This window comes from Triturus cristatus, chromosome 3_2 (assembly GCF_964204655.1).
Source record: "Triturus cristatus chromosome 3_2, aTriCri1.1, whole genome shotgun sequence".
NCBI classification, from domain to species: Eukaryota; Metazoa; Chordata; class Amphibia; order Caudata; family Salamandridae; genus Triturus; species Triturus cristatus.
The window spans coordinates 606,716,063-606,731,420 of NC_140584.1; the positions used below are offsets into that span (position 1 = coordinate 606,716,063).

Consider the following 15,358-nt stretch of genomic DNA (forward strand, 5'->3'; position numbering starts at 1 on the left):
GTCGGCAGAGGGAAGAGCAATGCACTAGGCCCCAAAGCGCACCTCCACAGCCGTCCCCGGACCAGGCACCAGTCCCCCCTGGCGGACAGGCCAGCACGTAGATTCAGTGTGCTGGTACGTAGGGAGAGGTAAGGAAAGAGCCACACAGCAGACTGTTAGGCTATCCAGGCCCCAAAAGTCGTACCGGTCTCAGGGAGCCTCACTGTGGCATCACCGACACTGTTCTCCCGCAGGCGGGGCTCCCGGCGCCTCCCACCTACAACCTCCACTGCTATCAGTCCCCGATATCAGGCCGTCAGCCCGCCGGCCCGCCACCGATATGTGGCGCGATGAGAGCCGCTGGTTCGGGGCCTGGCGCCGCTGGCGCCGTCTCTACGCGGTATCCCCCGCTGCGGCACTGCATAAATACTCAGGTCAGCCAAGTCTTCCTAGTGGGCGTCTACTCACTGGTTCCGGGGCCTCCACGGCAGCCTCCACCGCTGTCAGTCGCCACTCGACAAATGGCTCGTCTCAGACTCCTTCAGCATCCCCAGGGGCCTACCAGCAGTCACATCCACCTGCGGGCGATCAGCGGGGCCCGGGGGAAGCCCTCACGGCCACCCAGTCACAGCAGTTCAATAGCAATAGTTCACAATGATCCCGGGCTCACCCAGGGCTTCCGGGCCATCCCCCACGAGCCGTGGCATGAAGAGACCCCAGGGTCAGCACTTCTACAGCGTCGTCGTAGCCCTGCTCGCTGACAGGATACTCAGCGCGCTCGTGGGCTCCTCTGTCGGGGAGGGCCGGGCAGGCCGAGCGCTTCGTCTCCACCAGCGGTGGCCCCAGTGCGGGCGCAGGCCTACCGGACACCCCCGCCGTCCTTCAGGGGAGCATTCATAAGTAATAGCCGATGCTTGGCAGGCGGACACAGCGCCGTCGTCACCCAGGGCGCTCAGGTCCAATCTCCAGCCACCACCAACCAGGCAGCAGACCGGGGCGTCCAGTGCGGATCAATGCCGCACGCCACTCTACGTCCGCAGGTCTCCCCTTCACCTCAGTGCCACGGCTGCTGCCCACCTCCACTCCACCAGGCCCGGACCGGCGCAGTGCCAGCGCCAGCGTCTCAGCCGGCGGCGGTGATCCGCACAGCAGCCGCGAGAACACCGGATCAGCTCCCCAGCCTCCAGAGGCAGCGCCCGGGAGTCGGACACTACCCCAGCACCGGAAAACGTGCCAAATTACAGGATTTTGAAGTCCCCGGTCCGGAGCTCGTCAACTAGACGTCCGCCATCTTCGGCTGCTAGCCACGCCCCCCATAAATCCTCATTAAAAGAAGATTGGAGAGTCAGAGTGTCTGCCATTTGAGTCATTTCAGGTGTTCCACAGGTCAATATGGGGGCCTTAGGTTGTGTAACCCTTGACTTTGTGGCGCGAGCGGGTTTAGTCTGTTTGATAATGCTGGCTGTACCTGCCCTACGTGCTTTGCGGTGGGGACATTTTGAAGGTCCGTTGGCGCCGTAGAAGTTTGGGGAAAGGACTCTGAGTCCTCTTCGGATATAACAGGTGCTGGGCCAGACATAGGCAACGAGTCCTGTTGCCCAGAAGTATGATCGTCGGGATCTACCATACGAGGAGGGAGGCATGTAAAGAGTCTTCCAAAATTGCCCCCGAAGCTGACCTTGGTGGAAAGAGAAGCGACTCCATTGACAGGCGCCTTTGAGTAAGCTCAATTTCATGGGTGAGAACGCTGGCTGCTAGAGATAAAAATGCATCCAGCGTTGCTACATAACCTTCATCACCTCCACAGGGCCTTTGCGCTTTCCCATATTATAGGAGCAAACAACAAGGAAAGATAGAAAATCAAACAGTATCTTTTTAGACGGTACAGGTGTTAGAGGGGGGGCCCAGCTCAGCCTCCGACGGGTGTGGAAAGGCCGGGGCTTTGCCTGGGCACGTCCCCACGCGCGTCCCATGCCACAGGGCCGCGTTGACAATATATGCCTGCTCCTGCGCGAAGAACACTGGCAGGCGTAGTCCCTGAAGCAGAGAGCCTTTTGCTGGGTGGCGTGTAGCAGAGAGTGAAGACTCAGGTAATCGCTTCTACCGTAAGGTTGATAACAGAGTTGCATCACTGATTGAAAATACAGGTTCTCTGTTTTCACTTTCTTCGGTTTCTTTTTGTTTTTCAGGGTGAAAGCGGTGCACGCGGTTTGGTTGGAAGTCCAGTAAGTGTTTCAAGCTACCGTGGGGAGGGAGAGAAACATTGGGGGGAGGAGTGAATGGTGGAAAACTTTAATCAGTGCAGAAAGAGTAGAGCTGTATTTGGTTGTATGGATCTGCTGCTGTCTATTGGGGTTTGGGAGTCTAGGCACAGACTGTATTTCCAGTCTGAAGCCTCATCTGAAAAGTCGGGTTTACAAGAAGCTCAGGCAATGTTTTTATAGTTTCATAGCTCCACCAGCCGAAGCTTTAAGCAGCAGAGTTGGGTCTCTCAAAATAAAAGGGCGCCAGAAATGTAGAAAGAAGAAACAGCAGCGCCAGGGGATTGAACAGGGGGTGGAGCATGACTCTCTGGACCTGACAGGCATGAGCTTTCGAGCCAGGCACAAGAAAGCCCAATACGGATAGATGCTAGATCTGTGGGCTGTGGTCTGAGTGCATCTGGAGCGAGAGTGGTGAATACTCGAAAGAGCACAAGAGGAAAGGGAAAAGGGTTGGAATGAGTTATGGGAGAATACAGTATTGAGTGGAGGGATTAGGATTACAGTACTAGGCGAGAAGAATGGTCGAGTTTTAAGGTGTGAGAGAAGTGGAGTCTGAGATAACGATGTGATGGAAGTGACATCAGAGAGGTTGGTGCAAGGAATATGTTAGTCAGAGTCTGGGTAAGTGAATGGAAGGAGGGCAGGAGTCTCTAGCCAGACAAAATAACTACAATCTCTGACATTGCGATGCACCCCAGACCCTCAAAGACCTGGCTGTTCCACAGATCAGCAAGGACAAGAGAAAATGAAGGAGATTAGGAAATAGTAAGGTGGAAAACACATGCTTAACCATGCAGTGGTGAAGGACTAAGAAGTGTGCTAAAATGTCCAGGGACTATCATGGAGGGTTGTGCTGAATGTAGATACAATGACATCTATGCCCAGGAAATGCTCCTACTTACCATGTTCTTTCCCTCTGAAGGGACCCCCTGGACCAAGTGGTCCTCCAGGATCCATGGGAGGGAAAGGAGAAAAGGTGAGCGTGTGTGGCACTTTGTACCCTTCCTTGGTGAGTCGGTGATATGTTCATGTGAATGTGATATATTTATGGCACTTCTAGGTGGTAGCAAGGATTCCTAGCTCTTCCCAAATCCCTAGATTAAGGGGGAAATACGATTTTCTGTTGAAAAGTCAACATGTATGGGAAACCAGCAAGCACTAATGTTATGTCATCCTGTGTAAGGAAAAGCTATTTTCTTATATGCCATATCATGGCTCATTACTGAATATGCCTTTTTCACATGCGTTAATATGTGATATTCCTGCATGCTTTCTTCACATGTGTTAATATATATTACTGTGTGCGAAAAACCCACATGATGCGCTAATTTTGTGCACTGCTTGGAGATTGGAGTAATTCAGCATTCTTCCATCACCCACCTGTCTCGTAATGTGAGCCTCAGCAGTCAATGTTTGTTATTTTTTAAGAACACCTTATTTGGCAAGATGGTTTAAAGGAGCTGACCTGTGTAGGGCACGCAGCCACAAAGGGACAAAGCCAGCGGTTGACCTACAGTTGCTACGGATTAACTCTCTCCTTACCTTTTGTTCCTCTCCCTCTCTCCCTTTCTGTCTCTCTATCTCTCTCTCATGTGCTCTGTTTCTAGGGCACCAATGGGCAGAGAGGTCTTCAAGGTCCCCCAGGGCCACCTGGGCCTCGAGGCCCCAGCATCCCCGGGAACCCAGTAAGTTTGTTGTTTTCTCGTGCATTTGGGAGGTTAAGAATGTGATTGATTGATAATGTTTGAATGTTTATTAATTAATATATTATCACAGTAAAGTATGGACATTGACTGAATGTTATACATAACACTACAGGACAAGAAAATATTACACCCAGGTATAAGCTTACAGATAGTTAGGGGCATTTCAACTAGCAACCCCTGCCATGCATTGCATGTGCAGCAATGCAATCTGGGAAGCATCCCACAGGTTGCAGGCTGTGGACATCGGAAACCCTGGGCTCTTATCTCCACTTTCCAATTCGACCAATTGGCCAATACTGAGAGCTTTAGAAATGGATTAACTACAGATAAATGTGACATAAATGTGACTCAGCTCAATGGACTGGGCCTTTCTGTAAACATTGCCCATTTGCCCAGTGCTCACATCAAATTAAATTGTCTCTTACCACATATAGCAGATGCTGTTGTTGCTCAAGTCAATTGTACTTATTGTACCAGAAGGATAATAGAGTGGACTGGCCCTGCCTAGGTTCAAGGCACTGGATTGTATATAAAGCCACATACCTCTGCAGTGGGCACTCAGCTCATTGAGCTCTGTTTATGACCAGAGCCAGTTGAGCCAAGCACACCACTGGGGAGAGTACATTGGGTACAGAGGGCCTGGTTAGTTGGGATGGTCCGTAGTCGTTCCTTTAGGGGTTCTGAGAGGGTATAGACAAGTGTTATAGTGTTAAGGGGAGTACTACTGGGATTATACCTGTGTCTGCTCCTCCCGCTTGCTGCTCTACTGGGAACTTTCACTACGCAAACATGCAACATCACGAGGGATGTGACCGATGTTAGATAGGATGAGTATAATGCACTTGCCCGATAACCTGTGCTCACCCTTGGGTATCTTAGCACAGAGCAGGCAAACCTATCCTCAGGGTTAAAGTGTAAAGTATTGGCACATCATCAGCCTCACAACACATTGTGGACACTACAAAAAAAGTAACACCTTATATATAAAACACTGGTCTTTGTATTACTCACACATTGAAATCAACACAACATACACATTGGATATATTTTTACAGTTATATGCAATTGTAGAGATCTCTCATGAGCAGCAGAATGGCATGAACATATAAGCACTATTTATAGGTATTCATAAAGCACAACATTCCCAATATATCATACTCCATACAGTTGCAATGGTCAAGAAATCACAGGTTTCAACTACGCCTTGTGACCCATCCGCTCACACACTCAAAAGGCACCAGCCAACAATTCGCGTTGCCCCTGCTGGCAGCACTTTGATTAGATTATCTGGACACCTAAAGCGGAAGAAAACTGTTACTGGGTTTTGTCCATCCAGATTAGGCCTTCAGGCAACCAGCAGCACCTTCTGGGATCACTATCCCCCCCCGGAGGCAACAGACTGTGACACCGGAAGCTGGTGTGCTTCCCAGTTGGAGAAATGTTTCCCCTTGGGTGGAGGTGCGAGCTATAGTTGCTCCAGGCAGCCAGCCGTGGGTGTCCACAAGGCACAAAGTGACCCCTTGGGTCAAGTCATGATATTCTCCACAACAGAGTCCCTTGTGGCGTGGGTCTGGGAAGAGGGAGCCAGCGGTTTCGGATGGAGGTCACGATGTCAGGGACTTTTGTCCTCCCGATCTGGAGTTTGGATACAGTTTAGGCTTACAGCTCCGGTCCCGCAGACTAGGTAAACGTCCCCCAACACTCCTCATACTCCACACGCTACTGAGTGCAAGCTAGCACAGGTTTCTAGTTGCAAACATGGATCCCGCAGTAGCCCTGCCTGCTATCGACCAATATCTTTAATAAACTCCGTGGTTAAAGTTGTGGGAGGAGTAATATTGAACAGATTGATCAGATGGTCAGAAGAAAATAATATAATATCTTCAATCCAGTATGGATTCAGGCCTGGTCATTCTACGATTTCACAATGTTTAAACTTATACCTCATCATCGCGAAGTATACTAAGGCTCGAAGAGGAACGATCCATATGGCGTTCATGGATCTTTCCTCGGCTTTCGATTGTGTGAGCCGGGGGAAGCTCTGGGACGCCATGCTAAAAATGGGTGTGGATCCAAACTTAGTTGATTTGTTAGATGATATGCACTCGGACACCAATGCAAATGTCAGATTCACCCAAGACCTGAATGTGACCAAAGACTTTGGGGTGCATCGTGGTGTCCGACAAGGCTGCATCCTGGCCCCATTCCTTTTTAACTTATACATAAATGATCTGGAAGAGCATCTTTTAAGCACCAATACGGATTATCCGTACATAGGCCGTAGGGGGCTGCCAGTCCTTTTATATGCGGATGACGCAGTTCTCCTGTCAAGAACAGCAAACGGACTACAAATTTTACTAGACTCCTTCCATTCTTTCATGACCTCAAGAGAGTTAAGCATTAATAACTCTAAATCATACATAATGAAGGTCGGACAGGGAAATAAAAAAGTAAACTGCCTAAATGTAAATGGTGTACGTATTCCTACTACACATACATTTTCCTATCTCGGGGTCCTCTTTGACAGTCAATTAAATTGGGGACCCGTGATTGAAAAAAAGAAGGGAGAAGTCACTAGGGTAAACGCGGCAATAATGGACCTTTCTAAGAAAGTGGGCAACAGTCCAGTTGCCGCCTTGCTCCAACTTTACCAAGCAAAAAGTGTCTCCACAGCGTGCTATGGAAGTGAAATTTGGGGTTATGTTCCTCCGGATCCCTTACAGACTGTTGAAAATATCTTCTTGAAATTAGTATTAAGGGTTCCCAGGGGCACGGCCAACTTCTCCGTGCACGAGGAACTGGGGGTTTCCTTCGTAAGTGACAAGATTGCTGTTAATCCCATGTTATGCTGGATGAATTGTTGGTTAAATGATAACATTCCACTAACCCAGCTTATTTTAAGAGAGTCACTCACATGGGACAACAGGATGAAGGTTCCCTGGTTAAAGTATCTTTTTAAGTGCTTTGTTGATCTAGGTCGCCCTGAACTCTTTTTATCCCCTGAATCGATCACTAAACAGGATGTTATAACGGTCAAGAAAGCTTTTATTGATCTTAGAATCCAAGATAGGGAATCACGTGAGCTAAAAAAAGAAAGTGTTCGTAATCATGTATTAGTAAAAAGCACCTTGCTCATGGAACCCTATTTATCCTGGCAACTGTCCAGTTATGACCGTTTCTTACTGATCAGGTTCAGGTTTAATCTGTTTCATTTTCTGCTGGCTGTACCTAGGGGATCTCATCGTGGACAAGTGTTGCCGGCTTGCGGCTGCGACGATATGTCTCCGCAAGACCTGGCACACTTTTTTTTCTTTTGTCCCTTTTATACTGTACCGAGGAATCTATACTTAAAACCCTGTCTGAAAAAACTAAATTTTATACAATATCGTCCTGCACTGCACTTCCTACAGCTATTAAGTTGTGAATATACCTTGTATCTATGTAGTTTTTTAAAATTGGCAGTAAAATTTAGAAATAGTATGGAAGGATAAAAATAATATATGAATTGCTATTACCTCTTTTTTATAATGGACTCCACAAAATACTCTGAATGCTTGTTGTATATTTGTCTTCATCTGCTTATCTTACAACTGTATTTTATCTTTATGTATTAATGTGTTCTTTTTAAATGTAGTGTAAATGCTTTTATGGTTGTCAATTCGCACAACCGAATAAAGTTTATTGACTTGACAACCAGCAGCACCTTCTGGGATCACTATCCCCCCCCGGAGGCAACAGACTGTGACACCGGAAGCTGGTGTGCTTCCCAGTTGGAGAAATGTTTCCCCTTGGGTGGAGGTGCGAGCTATAGTTGCTCCAGGCAGCCAGCCGTGGGTGTCCACAAGGCACAAAGTGACCCCTTGGGTCAAGTCATGATATTCTCCACAACAGAGTCCCTTGTGGCGTGGGTCTGGGAAGAGGGAGCCAGCGGTTTCGGATGGAGGTCACGATGTCAGGGACTTTTGTCCTCCCGATCTGGAGTTTGGATACAGTTTAGGCTTACAGCTCCGGTCCCGCAGACTAGGTAAACGTCCCCCAACACTCCTCATACTCCACACGCTACTGAGTGCAAGCTAGCACAGGTTTCTAGTTGCAAACATGGATCCCTTGTACTCGGCAAACTTCCCCTGCACTCCTCGAACTCCTCAAGTGCCAAAACCTCAGGTGAGCTGCTGATCTTTACGAGCACACTCCTCTGCACACTGTGATTATGACGCACATCAGGTGGTCCTTGTCCCAACCGATGATCACTTTCACCCATTTCCGCTGCACCCTGCGCGGTCCTTATGATCTTGTTGAAGTGGGGAGATCCTTTCTGTCCCTAGGATCTACTGGACAGGAGGCCTACCAACCGGCCCTTGGAGAGTGCTTAGGGACCTGGGCCACAACAATTGTCAATTAGCTGCAGGCCATTAACTTCCAGACAAAATCCACCAAGTGATAGTCCCCTTCCTGGAGCACGATAAGCCCCAGGCCATGACAAGACTGCAGATAATCCAGTTGTAGTTCCACCTGCCCCAATATCTCATCTTGTCGATGTCCCAGCATGAAACCAGCATAGTATAGTTCCAATCCCAAAAAAGTCTCTAATTCCTGAGGGCAGAGCCCCAGTAGTTATACCCTAAAGGGCCTTTGAAGATGAGATCATTTCAAAAGCCACCTTTGAACAACACGGGCCCTCTCTAAATTTTGTCCTGTCTGCTATTCTACCCTGAGAGGTTTGATCTATATCTTTAGGGGGTGAAGGCTCTACCCCTTGGAATGCTGGTGCCAATTTCACCCTCACGTATCCGTCCTAGGAAGGCCCCTCAGAATCAGTTGTCTGCAGTTTTCCTTGAGCTCCTCGATTATGGCAGTCTTATCCAGAATGCACAGATGTAGCTTTTCCCCAGCACCCTGATCTGGATTGGAGACAGGCTGATGGGCACACAGAGCCACGAGCACAGAAATGCCCATTTTCCCAAAGTGTTATTTCCACGTTAGTAATGTTGAATCCACTCGCACCACTGGAGAGGATTTTCCATTACTAACTTATTGATATAAACACTATACAGGCACTCTTCTGTCATATGTCCCAGTTAGGCCTAGACGTAAACACTGCTGTTTTTACATATACACAGGTTTCTTCCTAAAGATGCCTTCACTCTCTCACAATGACTTTTGACGCACATTTGCAACCGTGACAGTGCAGATTAGTTTCTAGGAAACTATACTTGCAAGAACTATATCTTGATACCTTGACCCATCATGTAAAAGGTTAATACATATATTGTGCAAATGTGATTGTTTGTTTTGTGCATGTGACAACAGACCTAACTATAACACATAAACAGTGGCAACTTGACCAAGATCTCGGACCAAGGCAAGGATGCTTTTGGTTATAAATAAACATCCATTTTCGGGTGTTGGTAGAGGAGCGCTCTGCTGTCATTGACGATTTTTCTACATGCTGATGCTTCAGCCCAGCAGCCTGCTGATATCTCTACGAGGGGTGTCCAGCTCCTGACCACGACAGGGACCTATATACTTTCCCCTCAGGTAACAAGGGTTGGATCATCCACTACAGGGATTCTTGGCAGAACACAAACACAGGTAAGTGTATACACCCTACCCGGAAGTTGTTCGTTGGTCGCAGGGAGGCCGGATCGCTACATGTAGGTTTATAAATTGTGGCAATCGTGGAAATCAAAGCGATTTCATCAGCCCAGGTACCCTACGAACTTCAATTAAATAGGGTAAAAACCACAAGTGAATATTATAATACCTACCCTAAAGTGTAATAACGGGTGTATACACTTACCTGCCCCTTTTCTTGCCACTCGCAATTTCAAACGGTGGCACCAACAAACATTTTAATTCTATTGGCCAATACCTAAGGCCTATTGTTGAGTGGACTATTCTCATTCCCTCAAAATTTGAAAAATGATGTGCTACGTGGACATCCTAAATCGATCGAATTTTGTTTGAAATCTAAAGAAAGATCTAGAAAACTGTCCTGAGGAAGGTGAACGATCCACTTCTCACCGAAATGCAGCGTCGACTTGTTGTTTTCTTTACATTGTATTGTATAGAGTTTTTTAATGAAATGTTTTTAATTAAAAAGATTTGTTATATCATGCGATGTTTTTAACTCTGAATATGCACTCATTTTGAATAAATTGTATTTATTGATATATTTGAGTATTTAGTTCTTTAGTTGGTTGTTTCACTAGAGTTGTTCTTGAATATATATTGTAACAATTATAATCTACTCTGTCACTTAACTTCTGTTTATAGACTGCCCTAGAAAGCCTGAGACATAATTCTCTTTTTTACTTGGGACTTCTTGTTCTTTTCTAAATAACCAACCCTGTCCCTGATTGAGAAATAATGGTACCTTCATTATTTTTTTGCATGACATTAACACATGCATGTGAACACAACAAACATGGTTATCTGCGTCATTGTGGGGGCATCAGGATATACTTCAATGAAGGTGACACAGTACCAATTGCATATAAATCACATTTATATACTAATGCTGAAATGCGTTTTGCACCTACTGAAAAAATCCTAACAGCAGCGCGGACTGCTGTGATGAGAGCGCGAGGCCTGACACAGGGTAAACAAATAATTGTCATCACCCCAGTGCTGACCTTTGAGGCCATCACCAAAGCCAGCATTACAAACGCTAAAGGTTTGCATCCACAATGGATACAATAGGCTAACTCACTCACCACAACAGATGTAGACTCCAGATTTGATTCGACACTACAAACACAAGTTTTTCAGCAGTACGAACAAGAATATCCTCTGCCTAATGAAATAATGCCTCTAGATCAGTATGATTACATCATATATCCTGACGGTTCTGCCCAGCCTGCCGTTGGGACTAAGCACCAATGCTCAGCAGCATGCACATTTGAGAAAGGTCGCATGCACGATGGAGAATTTAATCCTTAGAAAACCTACACACAGTCACTTGGTGACTGTACAGCGCAGCTGGTAGAACTAAAGGCTCTAATCCTGGCACTAGGAAATACGGATCCAGGATTCTCCACACTTATAGTATGTGAATCGTATTACTTTGTCCAGTCCTCTAATGAATATCTACACTATTGGAGCCAGAAGTGATTCAGAAATTCAAAGGTTTGCACAATAAAAGCACAAGATGCTTTGGGAAAAGGTGGCAAAGCTGAAAAACTGCTTGCCACAGACTCAAGTAATCCACACATTGAGTCACCAACATTTTGACGTTCACGTTGCAGGGAATTCCATGACTGATGAAGGCACAAAAGCAACAGTTCACACTGCTGCAGTTGCTGCACTTACTCGTTCTAGCACGAGGATAGACGGAGACATCATGGTGGCTGTCTATGATGCTCGTGACGACACCTACCTGCCCAAATACTGCTACAAGTTAGATGCACAGACCAGTCCATATGCCTGGAGTGGGGGATAGAGTAATACCAAACACTGATAGCAGATTGGGGTTAATACTAGTTGCACACAAGGGTCTGGCCTCTGCACATGCGGGGGTGACTGCTATAATTTCAGTTTTGCAGCAGCGCTATTGGTGGCCAGGTCTTTCCAAACAGTCCAAGGACTTTGTCTTTAAAAGTGACATCTGCCAGCCAATGAAGGGTTCTACCATAGTTAATCCACCCCAGACACCTTAATTGATTTCAATCAAGCTTCTGGCTTGTGTCTTTTTGGACCATTGCTGCCCTCTGTCATCAGATGGAGCTTACAAATACATCTTGGTAGCAGTGGGTTCCTCCTCTCGATTCTTGTGGCTATGGCTACAGCCTTCGGCTGATGCCGAAACTGTTATAAACGATCCTTGAGTCTTTCGGACCAGGGTCCAGCATTTAGCTATAGGGCTTAAAAAGAGGCCATCGGACATTTAGGTGTGAACATGTGTTTCTTATCTCCATATCATTCCTGGATAAATGTAGTTTAAGCTGTGGATTAAAGCAGTCTTTAACAGCGAGGGTACTAGGCTTAGATCGCAGTTGGGTCCTCAACAAATGGGGTCCAGTAGGAGCTCAATAACATGCTGAGAATATCCTTGGGTGGTCAGACTCCTTATGAAATCCTGTTTGAGGTAAAGATATGGGTCTCAGACCTCGACAATCCCAGCACAATTGCGGCAAAAACACCATTTGACATGAGTGTTTGGCTGTTTAACAGGAACTGAACAATACTTCTGCACATAGGAAATACAGCTCAATAGCCTTTCTACAGATCCCTTATGTCAATCCAATGCGAGGAGCAGGCCTTACTCTACCGAACACACCATCTGGTGCCATTCATTACCAGTGCATTGTGCGCACCCGCACACATGCCCTACCTCTTCCTGACACCGCACCCTGCCCCCAGGAAGTGCTCTGATGTAGTGAGAGACATGCAGAATCTTGGCAAGTAGCTTTCTAAATGCCAAGCCAAGTAATAGTAACCGGTACATAAACCCCCGCCATGGCAAACCTATGGCACATTTGAAGAGCTACCTTCGTGGGCAGCACAACCTGTGCTGCAGTCCCAAGGAGGAGCATTTGAGTTACATTCCCTAGGTATATGTTTTACTCCTATACAAGGGACTTACAGCTAACTCAAACCAGCCAATTATATATACACCAATCACCAGAATGTATATGACAAGCACAGTGCTTGGGCACTGAGTGGCAGTGTCAAAAGTACTCAAAGTCCTCAGGCAAGCACATAGATCCAAGGAAAACCAGGAGGGAGAAAAGCAAAAGGTCGAGGGAAAGCACCCTAAATAGGGTCAGTCATTTCCAACAACACTCGTGTTCAGGTGCTCGCTCTGCTTCTTTGTGAACCAACAGTAACATCTCTTCTACTGAACCTCTCCACAGGGCCGTGATGGACAGCAAGGACAACCTGGCATCCCCGGAGTAAATGGAGTATCGGTATGTAATTCGGTCACCTCATCTCTCTTCCACCCTGTCGGCCGTTGGTGCCTCAACAAAATAAGTTTCTATTCATCATGTTCTCCATTGCTTTGAATCGTGTGTGTTCTCTCCCTCTATGTCCTGCCCTCATGCCATATTACTCCCACTTCTTTTCTTCTTCCTTTCGTTTTCCTTCATTTGGCCTCTCTTCCTTACTTCTTCCCCCGGTCTTCATTCTTTTCTCTTTTTCCTTCTTGTCATGCATTCTATTTTCGTTCTTATTTTCTTTTTCTTTACATTTCTCTCTTCTTTACCTCTTCTATTAATTTCTCTTTATTCCTAATGTTCACTCCTTCTTTTGCTATAGGTCCTTTCTCCTAGGTTTTCTCTGTCTTTGATTTTCTCATTCACATTTAATGTGTTTTGATCCCCACAGGGTGACAAAGGAGCACGAGGAGATAAAGTAAGCTTTGTGCTATTTACCTGCTTTGTACATTACCGTTATATTGAGCTGCTTGATAACCAGCTGATGTTCATGTTGAATCTCTACTAATTGTTTTGGGGATATCAATGTCTGCAGAGAGTAACACAGATCTTTGTGCATGGATTATATGGTTATTGAGCACTTCCTTTTAAGGATCTTCACTGTCCATCCAGTAAAAGATAAGAAAACTCATATGATTACCGTGTGGCATCACAGCCCTGGACCCTTTATCCAATAGCCAAAGGTGGACTAATCTTCTTGCACTTTTTTTACAGGGTGATCGTGGGGAGTGCTCTTGCCAGCCTCCCACAAGGGTAGATCTCAGCTTCTCTGGAATGCCTGTAAGTACTTGGTCTTCTTTAGGATGCTGCCTGCCTTGCTATTGGGCTAAGGATGCATGGCCCTTGGCCCAGACCTTTGTGGTGCTGGTTGTGCTAGATCCTATGCACTCTGGGGATGCAGTTGCATTACTAAACTAAGGCTACTTCTTTTGGCTCCGCAGGGTGCGCCAGGAATGGGGAGTGAAAACACATGGCCGCTGGGTCTGCAGGTTCGTCTTCGTCTGCTTTTTCTTCTCCCATCGCTATTGTTATAGTCTTTTCTGCTCTCTGTTTCCAGTCTCTTTCCCCTGCTCTTATTTAAACTTTCACCTTGTTACCTCTTCTCCTGTCTATTCCTCACCCACTCATCCCTTCTTCCTCTGTATCATTCATTATCTCCTTCATCCCCCTTCCATGTAATTCCTGAAATTCTCACACCCTTTCCCTGTAACTTCCCTATTCGTTCCTTCACCCTCTCCCCATTCTTTTCTCACTGTTCACTTTCTATTCCTCATTTTTTTTACCCAACTGATATGAATTCCCTTTTATCTCCTCTGTACTGTATTTAGTTCCCTTACACTTTACCCTTCCCCCTGTGCATTAATCCACCTATTATTACTTTCTTTTCTTGACATTATTTTACCTTCTCTCCTCACTCCATGCAAAATACCCAGTTTTACACTTCCCTGCTCAATTCTCCACACTGTCTTTTCTGGTCTAAATTCTTTATTAATACAGGAGTGGTTGTCCTCTTGAATCCTAGCATCACACAACCAATGCTCTGAGGCCCAGAATCAGATTTTACTGCCACAGACTGAAGGTCCCACTAACTTTAACTGCAATGGAGAAGTTATGAAAACCTTTAGATAGTGGTATAAAGACATAAAAATATATCAGAAATCAGACACTCTTTTTTGAGGAACCTTTGAAAAAGGCAAACTGAATTGGGATTTAAAAAATCAACAGAGGAGTATCAAGAATATCCGAAATGTGTTCTACTGTAAATGAAAAAAACTTACAGAGGCATCTATAACTAGCTACAGAGATCTTAATTAACATTTTAAGCGGAAAGCAATTGCCTGCAAATACTACCTTTTCACCTCTAGAGATTGATTGAGTGTAATAGCGGCCGTCCATTGTCAAGAAAGAGTATTCCATAGGGACTGGCTCAGATATTCCATTTTGCATCTCTTGGGCTGCTCAAATTGCGTCTTAATGAAGGAAAGGGGATTTTGGTTCTGTCTCCTCGTCCAAATCTGGCCAAAGACCATGCAATGGTTTTGATCGTATAATGTAAGCAGGTTGTTTTTGTCAGTCCATTGTTGAGTCTATTTAATCAGTTCAGTCTGTTTTAGATAGCAGGCGAAGGGTTCAAAATCCGATTGGTGGACAAGGATGTTGCTGAAACTCTCTTGGCCTGAAAGTAAAGGTAATCTTCCTCCATAGCCCTGGACAAAGAGATGTGCATGACTGGAGTTGTAAGAGAAGCCTGTTTTAGCATCTGTCTAAATGCCCTTCTTGACATAGACCCCTGATGGCAGGCAGAATTACAAATGCCATATGGGTTACCAGTACCCGAAGACCATATACAGCTGGAAGCTGAGGAATTAGGGTTAGGTAACAATTAGAAAGTGTCAAACCTACAGGACTCTCCAACTGTCACATGCATTAGACACTATAATTTAGTGTGCAGGCATAGATGAAGAGAAACTCG

At 46.0% G+C, this 15,358-nt stretch overlaps 1 protein-coding gene across 1 annotated transcript in view; it reads left to right on the forward strand.

Moving 5' to 3' along the window:
• Positions 1–15,358, forward strand: part of COL16A1 (collagen type XVI alpha 1 chain) — an 871,927-nt gene that overhangs the window by 647,202 nt on the left and 209,367 nt on the right. The window contains exons 35-41 of the mRNA XM_085648479.1: positions 2,169–2,204; positions 3,166–3,219; positions 3,851–3,928; positions 12,805–12,858; positions 13,277–13,303; positions 13,600–13,665; positions 13,827–13,874. Coding sequence (XP_085504605.1) covers positions 2,169–2,204; positions 3,166–3,219; positions 3,851–3,928; positions 12,805–12,858; positions 13,277–13,303; positions 13,600–13,665; positions 13,827–13,874 — 363 coding nt within the window. The remainder of the gene's footprint in view (positions 1–2,168; positions 2,205–3,165; positions 3,220–3,850; positions 3,929–12,804; positions 12,859–13,276; positions 13,304–13,599; positions 13,666–13,826; positions 13,875–15,358) is intronic.